Source organism: Chenopodium album, chromosome 6 (assembly GCF_948465745.1).
Source record: "Chenopodium album chromosome 6, dcCheAlbu1.1, whole genome shotgun sequence".
In the NCBI taxonomy this organism is placed as follows: domain Eukaryota; kingdom Viridiplantae; phylum Streptophyta; class Magnoliopsida; order Caryophyllales; family Amaranthaceae; genus Chenopodium; species Chenopodium album.
Genome location: NC_137839.1, coordinates 73,069,639 through 73,092,367, shown reverse-complemented (window position 1 = coordinate 73,092,367; position 22,729 = coordinate 73,069,639). Strand labels below are relative to the sequence as shown.

Genomic DNA, 22,729 nt, shown 5'->3' with positions numbered 1-22,729 from the left:
TGATTTTTTCTTTATTTTTTTGGCAAAATTGAAGAACAATTCATACTCTTATCAAAATCAATGACGATTCAATAGATATTAACGGTCAAAATTTTATTAATTTATACTAATTTCTAGATCAAGCAATATAAATTTTAACTCGATTCAAAAGGTGGAAAAAAGTTAATGGAAGCACTCAATATTCTGGCGAACTGTTCTTGTTCGGTGAATATGGAGTGGGCAGAGGTTGATTACTTGATTAAAGAGCAGGTTGTATCTATCTATATATATTTGTTATCTTAATTTATGCATAATTTTTTTTTATTTCTGAAAAATTAGGAAATATGATTCTGGTTGTGAAAAACGTCAAAAAAAAATTGAAGAATTGACTCAATCTAGAAATATGATTCTTGTTGTGAAAAAAAAAAATAAATAAATCATTTTATAATAATAATATTTTAAACCTTTTATAAATAGTCCTTTAAAAATTTAAGGGCCCAATTTTTATAATTAGAACAGGGCCACCAAATTGCCGGAGACGGCCCTGATAATAACTGTCTCCATTTCTCTTTAGATTAAACGTTTAACCTCGGCACACACTTTAAAAAAGAAAAGAGAATGATAAAGCAAGTGTGTATACCATATACTTTACATTATTTAATCAAGTATGTAGCGGAGTTAACTAAAAACAAACTTTCCAAATAAAATACGCAACAACTAAAAAAAACTTCAAAAAGAAATAGCCTTTGCTCAAACTTTTCTAAGAGTCCACCTATTCATAATTATGCAAGTTAATGTCAATGGTTGTTTTATTTATTTTTTCCATTTATTTTAAAATGGAAAATGATAAAGAAAAAAAAAGGGTTATGTACACTTTAATTGAAAAAAACAAAGGTAGTAGACAACATGCGCTAGGTTATAATGTTATATCCTCATTTTCCCTGTGCTACCTATCTTATAAGTTGGAGTAATTATTTCTAGTAATAATAGACATTAGACTAGACATTGGACGTTATAAGTAATTTGAGTGTTTAGACGTCTCACTAGTACAGTTTAGATAATTGTACATATCAACTTCATACTTAACTTATAATGTATTATGTGTAACTAATACTTAGTTTAACCGTCATTATACCGTCTAAACAGCCTGTTGATATGATTTCCAGTATTTGTAAACATGAATGAAAAAAAAAAAAAAAAAAAAAAAAAAAATTGAGTTTTCTAATATTTTAAACTCAATAGTTAAAAGCAATGTGAAAATGTGAAATGCAAGAATGTACTACTCGTACAATGTAAACATGAAGCACTGCACAATTGCACATACTAGTACAAATGTATTAATCCTTACAACCTTTTATTGAATAATATAATATTTTAGTACTCAAGTTGGCTGCGCCAGGTCATGGCTAATTGAATCAATAATTACGTACATTAATATTATTTTACAGGCTATTTGATTGTACGTAAGTTGCTAAGTTGGGCATTTTGTAATGCTTTTAAGCAAAAAAACAGCTATTTGATTGTACGTTTATGACATTGACAATAGTGCAGCGAGATATTAATTAACAATACAATTTAACGTGGTCTAATTAATTACACTGCTTAACTGATCGAAGTCCTCAACATTTATTTCATAACGCTATGACTTAATGAAGATGCTTAGATGCTAAATGATTAAGTAGTACATTAAACTATTTTAGTTGACGTTATATTGACATTAATGGAGTGACTTTGCCGCGTTTTATTTCTAATTCAGTGCAAATACAGATTGGGTTCATAATTAAAAATACAAACGACACGAAGGTTAGTCTAGCTTGTATCAATACAAACACGAGCATACTGAAGAATTCCCCCTGTAAATATGATCAGATGATCAATTTCATGTTTTTCGCCATCAGCAGACGAAAATAGAGAGAGTATAAGATCATATATAGGTATAGGTAAGTGTGGAAACTTAAATGACAAATTTATTAAAAAAAAATGTGGTATCTTATATATACAAAAAAATTGAATAACAATTCCCTTTTGTTTCTTAGCTCTCTCTTTTTCTTTGGGAGAAAAAATAACAGTGATAGCTGTGTAAATGAAGATGGTAAAAGTACAACACTTTTCTTGAAATGGACCAAGCCCTACGCAACGGAGCGTTTTCTCCTCTAATGCAGGGAAGGCGAAACCATACTATCTGTATACTTTGTTTGCCTAAACAAAAATTTGACCTCAATCTGTGCCTTTGACTTTGCTTACTTCAGTAGCTCCAACATCAACCTTGCGATTCCGTCTTCGACCTCTTCCTCTCCGTCGACTAGAAGAACTTTCGGTTCGAGTTGCTGGAGGTGGGGGAGGCAGCAAAGGAGATGGAGGAGGCAGCAAGGGAAGAGGAGGGGGGATAGCAGCTGGAATATGACGTCGAGCACCTAATGCTGCTGCTTGCTTTTGCTTTAACACGTCCATATGGTAACCCTGATAAATCCAACTCAATTTAGAGGGAGCTATTGACAAATACAAGTAGAACAATGATCCATTTTTAAAAGCAAAAAACAGGATAATAGTGGTTCCCTATAATCCTATATACACAAATTCTCTAAATATGTCTGTTTTTCATTGCACCACTCGTGTGTTTTAATTGTATCGCGCTGAAATTAAACCATACTTCATTCCTTAGTTTTTTAAGTTTCTTAGAAAAACAAATTGATATTCAGAATTGATTAGTGAAGTTTTGAAAAGACAGGATATTTTCATCTAAAAAAATATTTAGTGTTAGTGGGTGGTACTTTGTAGTTAATTAGATGTTAATCAATGTTTTAGTCACCGTCAATTTAAGCAACTTATAATCACACAAGGAGATTTGTTGAAATATTAGCCCCATCGGATGGTATTGGGAAGTACCTTGCTGAAATTCATTGATATATTTGACAAAATGATCTTACAAATAATTAGTGGCAATTGAAAACAAGGGATTCTTTCACCTTTTAAAAGCTAGTGGGTAGTACATTGTAGTTAATTAGATGCTAATCAATCGATGTCGCAGTAATCCTCATGTTAAGCAAATTATAATCAAAAAGGAATATTCATTGAAATTATGAGTTATATAGTCCAATCAGATATGGTAGCATAACTGTAGCACAAAAACTTCCAGGCAAAATTGAGGTTGAAGCTGGAAAGAAGAGCTTACCTGGACAACAAAATTGCGCCTTTCACAGTCCAAGAACATGCTGACAGTCCAATCCACCTTCTTCCTAATTTTATCTCTAACGGTTGAGAAACTAATTTGGTCTCTGGAAGTAAATCGATCAACCTCATTGAACCATAGACAACTGAAAAGATCGGATATTGGGACATGCTCCCGTAATATAACACATCCTTCAGGGACATCTGTGAAACATATACGATGATTGAAAATGCATCAGAAGTTTGAGGATAACAGAAACTTCAAATTACTTTTTGTGAACCCTCAAAATTTCAAAAATCTACTATCAATCTTGCTAAAATTAATCTAAATTGTCACTGAGCATATTAATGTTTAATACAAAATTTATCATAACTTCTATATATTAACACGTCCTCGTTCAAGAGGAGACACCCCATATACATGAGTAGGTGGAGGCTATAGGATTATTTACAAGCATTTGTCAACAAAAAAACAACTTGTTCATTCTATATTGTCAAAAGAAGTAAGATGGTTCTCGTTCTAACTTACACATAAAAAGGAGTATTTTGGTTGGGATGGTATGTAATTTTTGAAAAAGGGGTACAGTGTAAATATTCCTTACATAAACAATCAATCATATATTACCTCCGTTCCTAGGTTCCATTTTCATTTATTCCATTGAGTTGGTCATACGTCTCATCCAATTTTTGTACTAATTCTTTACACTTTTATCACTACCAAGTCCCAGCCCCATATGCAACACTTCCTTTCCTACTTTTTACATAAACCCACGTATAAGTATAACACTCCAATTTTTATTACATAAATCCCATTTACAGCACAATCTTTCCTATTTCACTTAGACATGTCCCACTTGATACACTCTCTCCTACCCTCTTCGACCATTGCACAAATAGCAACCATAACAAACTCAAAGGAATGGAGGCAGCATGAAATCATACAGAAATAGGAACTAAATTTCATTCAATTTCTAGGATGAGGAAGAAAAAGGGACAAACATATTCTTACAGAGGATATAATAAGAGGAAGATTGTTCATTTAATTCTTGTGAAGAAATATGGGCTGTATTTTGAGACATACTTAGTACATCAACTCACAGTTATCCATAAGTGAAAACGAATTTTCAAAAACACCTCAAAATGTCATTTTGATAATCTTAACAATTTCCATTAATTAAAATCCAAAATATAAGTAGCATTTAAACATTTCAAACTGCTATGTATTAGGGAGTCCAGAACTTAGATATAAAAGTTCTGTAAATGCATACAAAAAAAAGAGTGAAATAAAATTTTTTAAAAAATGAAAATAAAAATAAATGAATAATAATAAATAAATAAATAAATAAAACCTAAAAGAGGACACCACTCTTAGTCTTACCACTGGTTATAGGAAGCTTATCCAAAGTATAGGGCGTCAATCCTTCATTTTTGTAAAAATTAATTTGGAAATCAATGGAGGCATTGTCATACTTTGCAGCAGCTTTGTTTGCTTCAGCTTCCTCAAATACATCAAACCGTTTATAATGTCTGGATATTGCAAAAGAGGCATTCTGTCTCCACAAAAACCTACAATGAAATTAAAAAATATTATATTCAAAACTACAGTATCAGCTAATTAAAAATCGAAAGTTGGTAGTTAATACAGTAAAGCAGCAATTATGAAAGAATATTGGATTAATTCTGCTCACACAGTCTTACACCAGGTAATCATATTATAAATTTTCAAATTCCTCGTTGAGTTTTATATCTTAAATGTTTCAGATCTTTACATCTCCTAGATGGTTCAGACCTTCAAAGAATTAGAAAAAGACTTGGACCAGCTTCAGCTAGATCAATCCATAAAGTTGCACTATACAGTGACATTTCCAATCATTTACCTTAAAATTAATAGGGACGAAGAGAGATACTATTTGTTTCAAAACCATACATGAGCCAACTTACCACCCAAAAAAAACAAATAAACAAAATCATGATCCATATCATTTTCCACTACAATTACTTTCTAAATAATCTCAATAACTCACCAGAGTTCTTTCCAAGCAACATAACTCCAACGAAAAGATATTATAAAGGGTCTTTTTCTTTTTATTGAAACCTTGAGTTTAATATCTCCATGAAGAACTTAAATTAAGCCTTTTCATACGATTTAAACCCAAAAATTACTAGCTCTTGCTTGCAAGTAGTGCAAGTGCAACCCATATCAAATATGCAAATTGTCCTCTCCTCAGCCTCCATCTCCCTTGTAATTGAGGGTTTTTTTTTTAACCCATTAAGGTTCGTTTTGTATCCTAATATATCAAAAAGACTATGAACAGACTGCAAAAGGTGTATGGAGTAAGGATGGAAGGTGAAGATATAATGGCCGAAAAAAATAGAAATAATCCAGTTTTGCTATCTGTTTGGACTAGGGGTGCTAACAAGGCAAGCAGACTCCAGCTCGGCTTGCAACTCTTTGATTTGAACACAAGCCCAATTTCGAGCTTCCAGATTCTCAAATCTGTAATGCTTTTATATTTTATATACGCCCTCCATCCTCACATAGTCTCAATTCACACCAAACTTTAATCCCTAAATAAAAGTCTCATTAAACCTTTTATCTAATTATCAAACCAAACCCTTTATCTTCTTTTTTTTTTAATTAAAATTTTATCAACTGAACCCCATTATCTAGTTTTTTACATTAATTACATTCACCTTTAATCTATTTTTTTAATTCAAATTTGATCAACCGAACCCCATTATCTAGTTTTTTACACATAATATATACACCTTTAATCTATTAAACCCCATTATCTTATTATTTTGTTCACCTTCCTAGAAATTTGTGAAAAAGGCAAATAGAACTACTTATTCAGGGATGGAGGGAGTATTTACGTTTTAGTTATTAATGCTTTTGAGTTTTTCAACAATAATGTACATATCATTACTATCAACACATTCCTACTTCTTATATTATAATATCTAAAATACAATTGTTAATAATACTTTGAGCTTGCTAACGAGCTTTTCCGGTCAAGCTTAATTGTGCTTGGCCTCAAAAGGAAAACACAAATAGTTAGCAAGCCAACAAGCTCATTAACACCCCACCCCTAATTTGGACATAAATACATTTCCTTTTCTAATTTTCAAAGTCTTTAATTGATTCACTCATTACCAACAGCAAGCTTAGCTTGTCACAACCAATCTTCCATAGCATTGTGGAGACTTCCACAGACATGTACTCAATGAGTCAAATTATCCACCAGATGGTATTTAACCACAATGTATTACAAAATATGTTTTCATCATCAAGGATATATCCATGCGAAGTCAATAGGATCAGGTGACCAAGAACAGGAACCATTACAATAGACAAAAACAGCAAATAGATCATTCTCCAAATAACTACCTGGTTTCAAATTAAGAGAGGCTTAACAAGATCAGAATAACAAGTGTAGATGAAAGCTTGGATTACAAAAAATAATAATACTCTGTACTGAAACCTGACCGCAGGAGAAATAATATCAAAGAATGCTGAAGTCAGTGAAGTGTACCAAGTAGGTGTTTTCAACTAATCCTAACTGTTCTTGCCATTCAAACCAATAAAAAAAATAAAAATAAAAAAATAAAAAAAAGAGTTGGGGGTGGGGAGGGGGTAGTGAGAAAAAGATATTAAAAAGAACAGAACAAAACTAAAGTTCACAAAAGATGCAGCAAACAAGCAATTTGATGAAAACAATTCATCAGTATAACTCACTTGTGTAACACTGTAACACAACCAGATCATCTAAAATTGAATAGTTATAATAGATTGTATACAATCATCTGAAAATATAGCACTCACCTTTCAAGAATTCGATACGGATCCTCTACAAGTTCAAGTTTTCCATCCACCCATATAGAATACCGAACATTAGGAAACATTCTGTGCAGCAGAAGCTTTGGAATCTATCAAGAAAGAGAATGATGTCAGAAACCTAATCCCACTTGTCACTGATAAGTAAGGATAGTATCAAAAATTTGCTCAATAACAGACAAAATAACAAGCAAAACAATCTTCAAGATGAGCTAGAATACTGGAACATCAGCATACAGGATTACAGGCCCAGCGTTATGCACTGGGGAAAAAACAACAATCCGTCTTATAATATTAATAGTTTGAAATTGAGACTTCTATAAAATAGATAGAACCCAAGTATATACAACTTTTAGAGATAACCTTGCAACAGCTAGATATACCCGTACGCCATATGGCATACCCCCACCAAAGGTAACACTAATACTGCATTGTCATTGTCATTTTTGCTCTGCCCTTGATTTAATAGTTAAATCTTCCTTACAGAAACAAAAGGTTGACCAAGTACAGAATTTCATTTCCGAATCATAGAGATTCCTTCTTAGCATCTGATTCAGTATACTCTAAGTAAATCCAGTTGCTTATAAGATGGGACCAAATGTCAATCATCTACATACTACCAAGAGAGTCTAAATCTAAGGTTAACCTAAATTCTCTAAAGCATTGTCTTGCATTGGTCATCAACCAATTTGCAAGACATGACAATAATTACACAAATGTCAATGTCATACAGTGTTACAGCAAGTGTGAGCTAGTATGAGTTTCGAAACCAGTTTGCAATTTCTGCATCAATGGTGAGGAAATTCAAATAATATGCACATTTGAAGCCTAGCAACACACGACTAGTTAAAGAACAAGTATGAACCTACAGATTAATTACCTTCCCATTACGCCTTGGATCTGTGTATGGAAGATTATGAACAACAACTATTCTCCATAATCCAACCCTCTTGCTTCCATCAAGAACACTAGCATTCTTCATAGCTGCTTCAGTTTCCTCATCCAAAAACATGAAGAAACAAACGTTTCTTTTGGCATCTTCACTGGTATTTTTGGGCTGCTGTAGTATATCATAGTTCCCTGACAAAATAGATTTACTTAAACAGCGAGACCTAATATAGGAAACAGGCAACTGAAAGCATACAAAACACAGCAGTACCAAATATTGCTGAGGCGACAACTATCCCATTGCACTGTTCCATATCAGCAAGATCAGCATCATCAATGTCAAATCCAGTCCCTCGGCCTGGTTTTTGTCCTTTAATAAAACTACAGATATATGATGCACAAGAATCACTCAAGTGTAGATTATAACTATGCGAGGAGGCTCACAGAAATATTTGGGCAGTTAAGTAAACCAGAATGGAAAGAAGAAAATGTACCCGCAATGCACATGCATAGATTCCCTTATATCATAAGAATCATTTCTTTGCTTCAGAGAAGGATAGCCACCAAACTCAGAGCCTCCAAACTCAGTTTTATATGATTTCTCTTCATACACATATGTTAAATTGTGGACTGGGGAAAATGATGGTGCATCCGGCATTAATTCTATGGCTTGCTTTTGATCAAGGTAGCAAACTGGACAAGCTGAGATAGAAAAATAGAACTATTTACAAATCTAGCAGTTTGGTTTCCACAACAATACCAAGACTACATAGTCGGAAGGAATGACAATGACACAGAAATATCCCAAGAAAATCAAACTTACGCCGGGGCCCAGTTCGTTTCTTATCAGATGGTGGAGGTGGCAATGCAAAATGTTCACAAGGATTCCCAGGAGGAAGAGTATATCCTGTGAAATATCGCATAGCTTGCACCGCAGTAGCTAGCGAGGGTTCAATACTTGCTGGTGTGCTGTTACTTGGAAGAGTGTATGCTTGTCGTGCACGATTTGCAGACGTTCTGTTATTAAATGTAATACTAGCAGGACCTTCATTTCCTCTGGAATCTTCGCCTGGAAAACCACCATGTCCAGTACATTAGTTGATTTTACAAACTCCAAGGTCAGTAAATGGTAGCCTCAACAGAAATACTTTGATCTTGCCATTAACAGGAACAAAAAACAGGTTAAGAAGTTAGAATCCCAATACGGCTGATAAGCAACCAAGAACTACATTCCCATCACAAATCATCCATAAGATCAAGAAATTATAAGATCCTTTTCACAGGACACAATCATTAGTTTCTGTAACGCGAACAAAACAATTTTACATGGTGTCAGCCATACACAATATGTATGATGTAACTCTTAATAAAATCTAATGATCATGATAGGAATCACAAAGCTGATTCATAAGGCTGTTAACTCTAGCACTGCACAATTGCACATGTACCTGATGCATCATGATCCAGCATCAATAATCACCACCAAAATAAAAAAAAAAATCATCAAGGATCGTAACATAATCGCCTTCGAATACCCCGATTACACATCATTAACTACTTGATATACAAGTCCTAAAGGATCAATCAATGCATGATCATCACCATTCACTAAGCAAAGTCAATCACTTTCAATCAATTTATAATCCAATCTCACATACAAAATTACACACAAACTTCAAACATAATCAAACAAACTCAAATCAATTAATCAATCAGCAAAAAACCAACAATTCTACAAAATGCAGGATCAAGAAAAACACATTAAAACAAAAAACCAAGGTGAGAAAATCAAACCTTTGCCGACATATAGAACCCAAACAAAAACCGCCGCAGAAACCACACAAAGAAAGAGCATGCCAACCTTTTTCCGGCCAACAGTTTTGTAAAGCCAATGTAACATCCTCTCCTTTTCCTTCATCATCTTCACTGGTTTACGGGGCAGGAAAGACGGAGGCGGCGGCGGCGAAGGCGAAGGAGATTGATTTGGTAACAAATTATTGTGCAATTGTTGCAATGATCCATAACTTGCGGAACGCAAACCCAGACCCAATGAGCCTGCACTCATTGTGTCTTCTTCTTCCAATATTCAGGCTCACTTCTCATTGCCCTTATTTCTCTCCTCTTTCTCTCTCTAATAATCAAAAACCCACCTCCAAATTTGCTTAAATCAATCCAAAAACCCCACAAAATTCAACAATCAATCAAACCCACCTCAAATTATAGTCCAAAGTTCCAAACTTTAATGTAAATTTGAGATCTCACTCAATATTTCGGCACAACCCAATTTAGAAACAATCGATTTCCTGAATCTTTTATTAAACTAGCAAAAAAATCGAAGTGGGTATTTTGGATCAATGAATGTGAGTTGAAATTGAGTAAGAACCCACTTGAAAAAACAACCAGGAGAGAGAAATTTCGTACTCCAATTGACCAATCAATCACGAGATGTTGTCTAATTTAATCATATGATTGAAAATTTTATTCTTTTCGGTAAAAGATAAAAATAGGGGATTTGAAATTTATAGCTTTTGTCTGGGTTATTTTAGGGTTTATAAGATAACAAAAACAAATTTGGATGGATTTCGAAGATACAAATCTGAGAGGAGAAGAAGATGAAGATCACACAGCTTACAGCTCACGGTACAAATTATTTTTGGAGAGTATTTATTATATTAATATAGTACTTGTATAAAATATTTTAAAAATAATAATAAAATAAAAAAAAAAATTATGTAACACCAAAAAATAAAATTTATAACTAGGATATAGTTACCATAAAAATAAAATAAATCAATAATTACAAGCATGTGTGAAAAAAATTAAAAAAGATAAACGTGGTGAGGTATGGCATGTGAATTCCAGGATTGTTCCAGTTGCATTTGTCCATTTGGTTTAGGACCCTTAATAACATGATTAGGATTCCATTATTCCCAAAAGTTAAATAAATTAAATAGAAAAACAATAGAGAAGTGTTAATTAATAATTATCATGTTTTTAATTGACTTTATTAGACAATATATTTGTTCCCATTTGCAAGCTAAAGACTAATTTCAACTTCTGTTCATTGTTGAAAATAATGGTGCATCCGCATTGTGACAATTTATCTTTTGGTCTTACTTTCGTACTCTAGTAGACTAGTAGTTGTTAGTATTTGTTAACCGAGTCTATAGCAATATAAAATTATACAAACCGATTAAAATGCTTTTATTCACTAATTTCATGATAAAAATGAAAACACAACAAATACTTATCCATTAGTCTTATATTATTCACTTGAATAAAAAAAAACAAAATAAATTAAATTTACTTTATATCTTCGAAATTTCGAATGCATTGGAAGAAAGAATGGGAAATAAAAAAGAACTACTACAAGGAACAATATCCATACTATAACTAACTAACTAAATGTTGGATAGCAACCGACCAACATTTGCTATCCAATCAGCGCTTGATTTGCTTCAATTTGTCATGGTGTTGGCCAGATGCTTTTAACGGAGTTAATTGCTAAAAAAAAATGTATTTGCATAATTAACATTTTGAAGATACTAAAAAAAAAAAAATACATTGTACCATAGGTCTTCTTTTTATTTTAAAGAAAATTAAAGGCATAACAAAATTTTACAGACTTGGAGGAATAAGATCGGGGCAAAATTAAATCAAGTTAAACTTTAACCATTAACACAACTTGTTCAATTTTGAGAAAGGGGAATCCAACCCCCCTTAGGTAATTAGATTTAGCCATGTACATGAATACATGATTCAACCGTAGGGACAGTTTCACCTGGGTGATTCTGATTCAATCTTGGCATGATTGTAGATTATGTACTTAAAGTTTTGATGAATTCACTTTGGGCCTATGAGACTTACAAAACTGTTTTTATAATGGTTAGCTATGCATAAAGCCATTTTGCGTATCTTATTCTTTTGGAAAATTGACTTAAAATAATATCAACTATCAACAGTGTGTGCAAAATAATACGAACTCAACTATTTGCTATTAGTAGTACCACCTTTTGTACTATATGTGCAAAATAGTACGTCCATCATAGAAAAAGTATAACGATTAATATTTCGTCTATATTTATTATTATATTTATATATTATTAAATTTCATCATTCTTTTCAAAATACATATTATGTTAACAATTTTCTTTACATTACAATCCAAATTAATAATGTCTTAACCATTTGTTAGATTTTTTTTAAAAAAAAAAAATTGTCAATATGTATTTTTTTTCAGTACCAATTTCTACTACCCCACAATAGTAAATAGGGTATTTAAATTCTTTATTATTACTTTGATATAATTAGTTTCAAAAATTTCTTCACATTTTTTTTGTTGGTGAATGTGTGGGAAATTTTGGATTTTTGAAATAATTATTGAAACTAATTATATCAACACCATAATGCATTTAATACCCTGTTTACTATTATGTGATAATAGAAATAACTATAGGTATTTTGAAAAAAATAAATAAATACATATTGACCAGGGGTGGGGCATTATTAATTTTGATTGTAAAGGAAATTATTAATTTTGATACGTATTTTGAAAAGAAAAATGAAAAATAATAAATTAAATATAATCTAATATATGTATATAAATAGAGTAGGCTTTTTTTTTTCATTTTTTTTACAATGGTTGAAATGTGTATCTCAATTTGGACTATTATACATTACAAGAAGTTATACCATTTGCATAAGGTACAAATGAAATAATTTCCTACCTTATTTCCACATTTGGTTAGCCTTGGTGTGGTACCACGGACATCTTATTAGGATTTGATTGTTCAACTTAGGATGTTTGAGTCTTTGAAGTATACTTCCTCCGTTTTCTTTTACTTGCAACACTTCTCTAAAAAGGAAATGTCACAATACTTGCAACACACTATAAAAGGAAAGTTACTTTAAGGAAAACTATATTATTTCCCTTATTTAAAGCACATGGCCCACTAAATTACACTCCTAACAACCACTCATCCTATTTTAAAGTTTATTATATCATGTAAACCCCAGCTTTCTTAATTACTGCGCTAAAGAGTGTGTTGCATTTAAAAGAAAACGGCGGAAGTATAAGGTAGGTTCATTTTCATTTCTCTGGGATATCGTACATCATGGAAATCGAAGAATCAAACAAGATGAGTGGTCATTATTTTGAGAAATGGTGATTAAATTGGTGTTGTGATAAAAACTTGCTTGCGGAAACTCTCCTTCAACGCGGGCTTTGTACTCAACTCAATGAAGTTTATCACATTTTAATTTGTTTCTCAATATTAGTCTATAATTAATATTTGGCAAGGACAATGATGTAGAAATAATTCGATATCATGATTTGGGTGTTACTAGCTACCTGCTAAAACTTTAGCCAACTAATCTAATTAACATCTACACAAACACTCCCTACAATTCCACAATAAACACAATGAACTGTATCCATTGTATAATACTCCGTGTATTACTTATTTTTTGTGATGCAAATCAAATAGTTTTGTGTGATTATAACCTTTAAGATTTTCAAAACTAATTATTTGTGACTTAAATTAATCTCGTTGCCTTCTAATTCACAATCTTATTACTCCAAGTTTTATCACCTTCAATCTTATCGTCCTAATTCCACACATATAACATGTTTGCTTATTAGTTTTACCGCGACTTGAAAGAACCATAAAGACAAAACATACGGCCAAGACTTCATCAATTTTGTGACATGCATGTACAACTACTACTTAGAAATTCACATATGTCACGGTGTCACCTACTCACCTCTACATAAGTATATTAGATTAACAAAAGCTTGGTATTCAAAAAGCCATAGATAACAAGTTACTAAAGGTCGTTTGCTTTAAAAGGAAAGGTAGTTGATAGATGATATATCATAAATCACGGCTTATACAATGGAGGTAGTTTATGTTGAGTATATGGCCTCTTTGCTATAAAAAATTAGTCATGCCATTATAGTTAATTTGATTAATTTGTCCACTTGAGATATTATCGTGTAGGTAACGATATTCTATAGTTTGCATACTTTGCAACATACAAGTATTTTGCATTTATTTTACTAATTTAAATCATAGTTTTCCAACAAATTTGTTGTTGATCAACTCTAAGATGAATTCAACATTGGGCCGGCCTAATAGAATGGTCCATATTAAATTCATTATGGCCTTTGATTGTGATTTTCTGCTATGATCAGGCCCAAAGCATGCTTCTTTGTTGTAAATTTGTAATGGTGTCCTAACTGTGAGCCGTACCACAGCATGATTGCAATATTCATTTACTAGAATGTACCCTTGTAAGTTATGGATCTATTTTTATTTTTTTGTTAAGAGGTACTCTATAGAAGTTATTCTCTATTATTATTATTATTATTATTATTATTTTTTTTTATTTTTTATAAATAGGGCAGTTAAAGAGTGCGTTGCGCGCAAAATGGTTTAGCCCTTTTGGCTTAGTTTTTCTTAGCTTGTGTTTGCACTTGACATGGACTTAATGGATTGATAAAGAAATATCTCTCCATTACTTAGCCTTATTTTTCTTTGGCTTGTGTTTGCACTTCACATGGAGTTAATCGTCCGCTGTTGAGGGCTCTTGTCTTTGATGTTATAGGATATTTTGGAAAATCTAATACAACCCCTTATTTAAGTAGTGAAAAAAAAAAACGTGCTAACCCTTTATATAAGAATTTATGATACTAATATATCTTTTGTGCTCATTGGCCTTATTGGAAACAACAATGGACAACATATAATAGTAGAATTCAGATACACGTGATTTCACAATGCTCAATAATTAATAGATAATTTAATCATAAAATGACTGATAAAATAATGCTTCTAACAATTTGGTTTTGGGTAAAATAAGCTCTATATATACATCCTCACAATTCCCTTGAATCTCTTCTTGCTTTCTTCCCCTTTTTACCGTAGTCAATTTGGTTTCCTTTCTTCCTAGTACATCTACTTTGGCACAATCATATATTTATTTCACTAGTCTCAATGTCTTTTAAACACAATTATGTGTAAGTCATTAATTTTGACCTTCACAAAATAAATTAAAAAATACCCATATAAAGCAACAACCTTTCACTGTCCAGTGACTAATGTTGTCATATAATTAAACCATAAACCCCCTCCCCCCCCCCCCCCCACCCCAATTACACGTAGAAAATTTTAAACTTTATTATTCCATTCAATTTCTAATTTATTGATGAGTCTTCAGAAATTACAAAATTACACATGTGGGTAAGAAAGTAAACAAACATTTTGAGGGGTATAATGGTCCGTGCACTACTCATAAGAGCAATTTCATACTTTTTATAAAGTAGGGGCATAGGTTTTGGGTATTGGTAGTTTGAAATTTAGAGTGTTGTGTGGGTAAAAGTTGAGAAAATAAACTCAACAATTAGGCCCGTTCTGTTAACCTTATTTTTACTTATTTCAGGGGAAAAAAAAGTTCAAATAAGATAAGTTGTGATAAGGGTTGATCAGGGTCCAAGTTCATTTTATAATTAATCTATATTCTAATAAGGGGCTAATAAGTTCAGATATGATCAAATAAATTCAGATAAGATCAGATAAGTTTAGAAATAGGTGAATAGAACACATCCTTAATACTCGCAAATAGATTATACAAGTACAATATTTTTTTAAAAAAAATTTAGAAGTAGTTAATGATATTATAAAAGTATTTTTCAAAACGAATCTAACAAAACCCACTTAAACTATACTCAGACATATTTTTCCAAAATATGTAAAAATATGAATAACAAAGAACGATCAAAGAAGCACGTACAAATTAAGTGTTAGAATGAAAACTTAAAATAGTATGTATATGGCCTCTAGTATTTAATTAATGATTTGTGAAGATTGTGACAATGACAAAATTGATTAGTATGTTTTCAACTAGTTCGTGGTTGATGATATTGAATATCATCATATCAAATAAGTCTCCCACAAAAATGAAAGTGATTGTAACTTTCATAAGGAGTATATTTTATTGTTTTCATGGCATTTAATAAGGTAGATAAATAATTAAAGTCCAAATATGATGATGTTGTACCATTTAATAACTTCCGAAAAAGAAATTGTTATTCAGGGGTAAATTGTCATCATTCGGCACCAGTGGTCTAGTGGTAGAATAGTACCCTGCCACGGTACAGACCCGGGTTCGATTCCCGGCTGGTGCATTTTTTATGTCATCTACAATTAAATGGGCCTGTTCTAATATTTATTACTCCATAACGTTTCTTTTTGCAATATTATTTTGAAAGTGTTATGAAATATTGTATGGATATCCATGGATATCCATTATCCTCCTTTATCATTTCGAAATGTTCTAGAACTCTATTCTCCCTAATTTCTCCTCTTTCTCTTTAATTTTATAACACGTTATCAGCACCATAGCTTAATATAATTGATCGAATTATTTGAATTACGACGCATATATAATTCATCCGTGATCAGGTATGTAGTCACCCCTATTTTGATTATGTTATAAAATTTCTTGAGTAACGTGAGTACAATTGATCATTTGCACAATAGATTAGTTTGTTTCTTCTGCTTTCAATTTTCTAATATATCTACCACCCATTAACATGGCATAATCAACTAGCAACTTTACCACAAAACTATATTACGATTTGGTTAATTATCTAGTAACATGCATGATTGATATTGTACTTTCTTAATATAGTTTAGGATGCAAAGTATAGTTCCGAAGTCTGCAATCTTATTTCTGCAATTTTGTTTAATAGTTATTTATATGTATTATTAGATCCAATTCTTTTTAACTTATTACCTTGAGTGATTAATATTAATTGTTCAATAAGCAAGTATTAATTTATTTATTTTACGCTTGTATAATGTGATAATTTGACATATCAAAAGGTAATTTGATGGTAGTGCCAGCGTAACATATCTATATGCAATTTAACTAAGTGGTGATGAGTGTTTTTATCACATATATGATGATGACTGATTTTCCATATCCGTTGATTTACCTTGTACTCCGTATTACAGTACCAATTATAGATTTATTTGCAAAGCTGGCCGGATTAATAATTTTCGTAGTTTTAATTGACTTTGAGATTAATCCTAGTTTTATCTTGAATAAGTTTGGTTGCTTCATATTGTTTATTCCGTATTTGGTTTAATGTAAGGTATAGTAAATAAATTATGTCATTTTAATATATCTATATTATAATTTCATTTGCTGATTTTAGAATCGTAACCGTATTTTATACCATGAAAAAAATTGATTTATTCCGTGAGTGTTATATTGCTAATCAGATAATACATGTACAAATTACAAGCTAAAAGTTGGGCTACAAATTAGCTAACTAAAAGATAATGTTTGACAGCTATCTTTGACTCACTAAAATAGCTGAACGTTTGCTAACACTAAGGAAAGTACTATACTAACTAAATTAGTAAAATAGATGTATACAAATACTTATAGATTACTTTGTATATGATAAACACGTTTGCTAACACTTGATTAGCTTTATCTTAAGAATATCAATTACTTATTATGATATTTTATGATAAATATATCTATCTAAGTGATTTCCAAATTAATAAGTCATCATTTATAGTATTTCTTTTTCGATGGCATGTTTAGACTGTATACTCCGTATGCTAGATGACATGCGTTTGGTATATTGGTACTAATTTCACTATTAAAGAGAATCACACTAGTTTTGATATGTAATGGAGAATACTTATTGGTTATAAGTCTATCTAGCGATTTGTTAAAAGAGCTTAACTTTGATTGAATTAAGTGACTTTAATTTGATGAGTATGGATTAAACTTTGTGGACTAAATTTTCATGGAAATGCAATGAAGTCTTTAAAGATGATCAATATTGCTTGTACTTTATGAATGGAATTACTTTTTTGTGGGTGAAGAAATAATCTCATTGACCATATGAATATTTGCTTTAAGATATTTGAAGTCATTATCAAAATATATATATATATATAATTCATGAGTATGATTTAGCTCTTTGATGATAGATAGCATTATTTTTAATATTTGAATGCACAATGATATCATATACTTAATTAACTATATATGGATATTTTCTAGTTGACCTCCAATTATGTTAATCATATTCCATCTTGTATTATTTTATTCATTTATTTGTTGATTAGATGGAAAAGGAGTTGATTGATAAATTATCATAAGTGATGACAATATGAGATTCGACATATAATTTCTATGAAATGGTCAACTTTCAAGCTAATACTCATTTGCATCCCCATTTTTGGGACTTGAAGTTTCACATTTTGTTTTTTTAAATTGAATGATAGCTAACTAGACTCACTAGCTCATTCCCAGAAGTGATATATTCATTATTTTATATAATCCTTGCACATAAATAATAAAATATATTGATGGTCAGTTTGATATATACATTAACTTAAAAATCAATGATTTATTAAATAGAAGTGGCCACATGTTAATTAAATATTTTGAAATAATATCATCCTGAAGATGGATATAAATAAATGTCATTGATCATACACTAGTTGTAAATGCTCCAATTAAAATTGATGTCCAAGATGGACAATACTAATTGCTTATGAACCTATAGCGTGTCTGAAGTGTGATAGATCAATAGAATCTAAAGATAATTAAGTATCTTCGAAAAGGAAAGGAGCCACCATTGACAATGACGATTTTGAGGAAGTGATAAACTACATTATATTTCTAGAAGAAATAACTTTTAGTAAAATTTTTATGTTCCATGATTTTATAAAAGACTCCAGAAGAGTATGAAATATCCAACAAGATAAACATGTATCAAGTTTATAATTTAAACTCCAGTAGAGTATGAGTAATTATTGGATAAAATATTAATTGATTGTCTTGCCAATTGTATAAAGAAACACATATTGGTGTTATAATATCACATCATATTCATGGCCATGCATTAATTAAGTTTAATAAAGTGATCACTAGTGTTGGAAAACTGACCAGAGCTCAAATTTAGAGAAGTGATTGGATGTGATAATTAAATTAGGCCATTCGGGTTTAATAATTACCGTTATGAAAACCTGAAGTTTCATTTGATATTGTGCTGACGCTCTCTCAATGTTAGATGTATGAAATGAATTGAATGGCAAGACATAACATTGAGATGGAACTATATATATTTGGATTGTGATTCATACTAATTTGTATTGATGAAAATTTCAAGAGTTAATAGGTTATAAAAAGGAGTAATGGGTGACCAGAAGTTCACCAAAATAACGTATATATTATTGTAAACTATCAGAGAACCAGAAGCTCACTAAATACATTATTTAAAGCTTTAAAGATCCAGAAGATCACCACCTAGTAGAATTACAAGCAAGTGATCTATGCTTGTATAACAATTGTTTTGATTGGGGCTATTATATGTCAGCACATATGAAATAGGAGAAGAAAGAAAAACGTACAACTGCACAACATATGCCTCCCCATTGACATTGATCTCCAGAAGAGAAAATATTATTGAAAATTTAATAATAAATACACATGAAATATAAAGTTAATGAATAAATGATTCTTTATCGAAATTGTTCTCCAAAAGAGATAAATTTTGATTGTGATCCTCCCAATGAAATGAATTTTAATGCAAATCTATATACTAAGTTGGTATAGAATTAGACGCCCTTATAAAAGAGATATTTTACCAACTTTGGGGGAGAAGAAATAGCAAAAGTTGGAAAAATCGGAAAAAAAAAATAAATAAATAAATAAAGAATATTTATGATCCCTATAATAGTAGTTTGAAAAGTTATATATATGCCAACTTTTGTACATATATTATCAAGATATGTTGCACATTTATGATTTGATTTGTATTCAATTATGACTCATGTTGCATAGCGTTGAAGATACATTTTGGTCATATTAATTATGTTTATACATTGAGATAAAATCTTGCTAATTGTACTTGAATCACTACACCCGAAGTGTAGGTTGTATATGACCGGTTCCAAAATAAAGATTTGTTTAATAGATATGATATTTGGCAAGATAGTGCAGTTGACACTAATAGTGTAATAGTATATAAATACCATAGTGTATGGAATACCCTAAAAGTGGTATAGATATCTGAATTATTATAATAGAGGGCCTATAATGTAAGAAAAGTTATGATGGTACCAATGAGAAATGTATTCAGATATCATAGTAAAATAGCATGCGGAATGTAAGTTAAAGGAATTTTTTTTTAATACCGGTACATAATAGAACCGATGAATAATATGCATATGCATAATGGAATGAACTAATGAGTAAGGGATCTGAAATATATGTACATTTTGATGTCGACATAATGATAATGATCATAAGTTTATCATGGACCCGAAATCCAATGAAATATGGATTTTTAAATCCACACTGTACAGTGTCTTGCATCATTTTGAGTCTTATTTTCATGTGCATGTGTGAGTCATAAGTTAATAGATATCTATTACATATATAGGAAGTTGTTAGATGCATTATTTTATTGTATATTTGTTAATATGTTATCATATTTTCTATATCTCATATTGCATGCATTAATTTCATACAATAACCGTGGTGTATGTAAATGTTCATTCAAAGTATAGTAAGGTATGTTTACAACTTTGATGAAAAAAAAATTAGAAAGAGATTAATATTCCAATGTGCTTATAATTGTGATGAAATTATTGATGATACCGATTTAATTGCACAATATGAATTAAGAAGAGTTCCTGAAGAATTTATATACGACCTATTGTAATATCCAGTCCTACAAAGTTTATATCTTGAATTTGCAATTATTATCAAACTCTTGAAAATCTATGTATGTGACAACATTATTAACATCTCAACCTGAAGTTTGAGCATATGAGAGTTAATGAAATTAACTATTTGTATTTGCAAGAGAGCTATCGTGTCGATTATGAAACGTCTAAAGAATATCAATGGATCATTTATGCGTGACAATGTTTTCTTATGGTCCAGAAGAACCATAATTAGCGTATATAATTCATAATAAGCGTGTGTTATATTATAATTCATATGAGAAGAATGATATTAATAATATCAAGCTAAGTTTTGTCATCAAATTATTACTCGTATTAATGAATGTTTGATCAAATAATGATCATCAATACTTATTATCAACGACTTCCAGAAGAAGTCATAACCGTATAACTTTATCCTTTGAATCAACTATTAAACAGAGATTTGAAATATTGATATTAGAGATAAACACATGTATGGTGAAATGAAGACACTTCACATGCTAGCGTGAAGACTTGAAGATGCAATTTCAATTTAAGAGGATCAAAGATCAACAAGTGATATTTTACCAACTTATTAAAAGATATCCAACATATTGGATTCATTGCTGTGACACTAGAAGATCTCAAATAATGTATTCATCAGGGGGAGAAAATACGGCTGCACTCTTTTTCCCTTGACCATGGTTTTGTCCCACATTGGGTTTTCCTGGTAAGGTTTTTAATGAGGCAGTATCTCGAGCGTATTACGAAAAATGTTGTACTCTTTTTCCTTCATTAGGTTTTTATCCCACAGGGTTTTTCCTAATAAGGTTTTAACGAGGCACAATATTCGATAATGGACATCCAAGGGGGAGTGTTATGAAATATTGTATGGATATCCATTATCCTCCTTTATCATTTCGGAATGTTCTAGAACTAGGGTATATTGTTATCTAAGCAAACCCTAGTTATATTGTATGTATATATATATCTCCTCTCTATGGAATAATATAGACTGATCTATTCTCCCTAATTTCTCCTCTTTCTCTTTAATTTTATAACAGAAAGCAATTTTATCAAATGATCTACTTTCTCCGTCCCCAAAACTTCGACTCTTTTGGCCTAATTTTAGTTTCAAACTGATCGACTCATTTGTATTAAAATACCCACCAATTTACAACAATATTTGTGCAAAATTAGCTTCTCCATATAAAATTTTGTTTTTTCATGTATTTTTAATACTTTATCTCTCTATTTTTTAACAATCCAATGTAAATTTATCTTTCCAATATATTTTTATTTCAAAATTTATCAATGTATTTTAAAGTTTGTTTATCAGTGTATAAAACTTCGTATTACATGTTTTTTGTCTTTAGTAGGTGTTTCACCTTCTGAGTTACCTGATTTATATTAATTGTATAGTTGAATGCTTGAGCTTGACACTACAAGAAAATAACCTTTTCGTTGCGATTATTTTAACCTTTAGTATCGATTGTAATTGCAACAAAAAGCTTTCCCAACGAATGGTCATTCGATACAATATCCCCCGTTGCCTTAGCCTTTAGTAGTGGTTTTCAATATCGCTGGGGTTGGCCTCAATAATCAATACGAAAAACTACATCCAATCGTGGTGATTATTGTAGCGATTACAATCACTATAAATGTTCAACTCATTTTCTTCAAAAAATGAAAAAAACATGCGTATGATCTTTACAAGATTCGAACATGCAACCTCAAACTCTTATATTAAATGTTTCACCAATAAGCTATGACATATTTTATGTATGCTTTGTCAAACAATATTTATATATCTAGTGTTGAAAAGGCTTTTCGTATCGATTTTTAGGATTTATTGGCGATTGTAAATGATACGATTTCTCAAAATTATATAAATGTGTAAAAATAGTGTGGATATGTATTATTATGCTTTCCATATAGATTTTATATGGAAAAACCATGGCGATTGTAAAAATGATACGAAATCCTTAATTATTTCACAAACATACTTGCATATTGTAGCGAATGAACAATCGCTACGAAATAATCGCTACGAAAAGTGATTTTTCTTGTAGTGTGACCAACATATTTACAAGAAGAATATTTATGATTAATCTCT

The 22,729-nt window shown here is 31.0% G+C and overlaps 1 protein-coding gene and 1 non-coding gene across 2 annotated transcripts; one reads left to right on the top strand and one right to left on the bottom strand.

Annotated features, from left to right (window-relative positions):
• Positions 1-1,926: 1,926 nt before the first annotated feature.
• On the bottom strand, positions 1,927-10,521 carry LOC145635222 (putative hexosyltransferase MUCI70). The gene is made up of 9 exons (XM_081686511.1): positions 9,665-10,521; positions 8,694-8,939; positions 8,365-8,572; positions 8,142-8,251; positions 7,863-8,062; positions 6,971-7,074; positions 4,526-4,713; positions 3,152-3,351; positions 1,927-2,439 (listed from the first exon to the last, which is right to left on the bottom strand). Exons 1-9 carry the CDS (start codon positions 9,933-9,935, stop codon positions 2,197-2,199), a joined length of 1,770 nt encoding a protein of 589 aa, XP_081542637.1. The 5' UTR covers positions 9,936-10,521; the 3' UTR covers positions 1,927-2,196.
• Positions 10,522-15,984: 5,463 nt separating this feature from the next.
• Positions 15,985-16,055, top strand: TRNAG-GCC (transfer RNA glycine (anticodon GCC)). The gene has a single exon. It is a non-coding gene; the product is annotated as a tRNA-Gly (tRNA).
• The last annotated feature ends 6,674 nt before the right edge of the window (positions 16,056-22,729 follow it).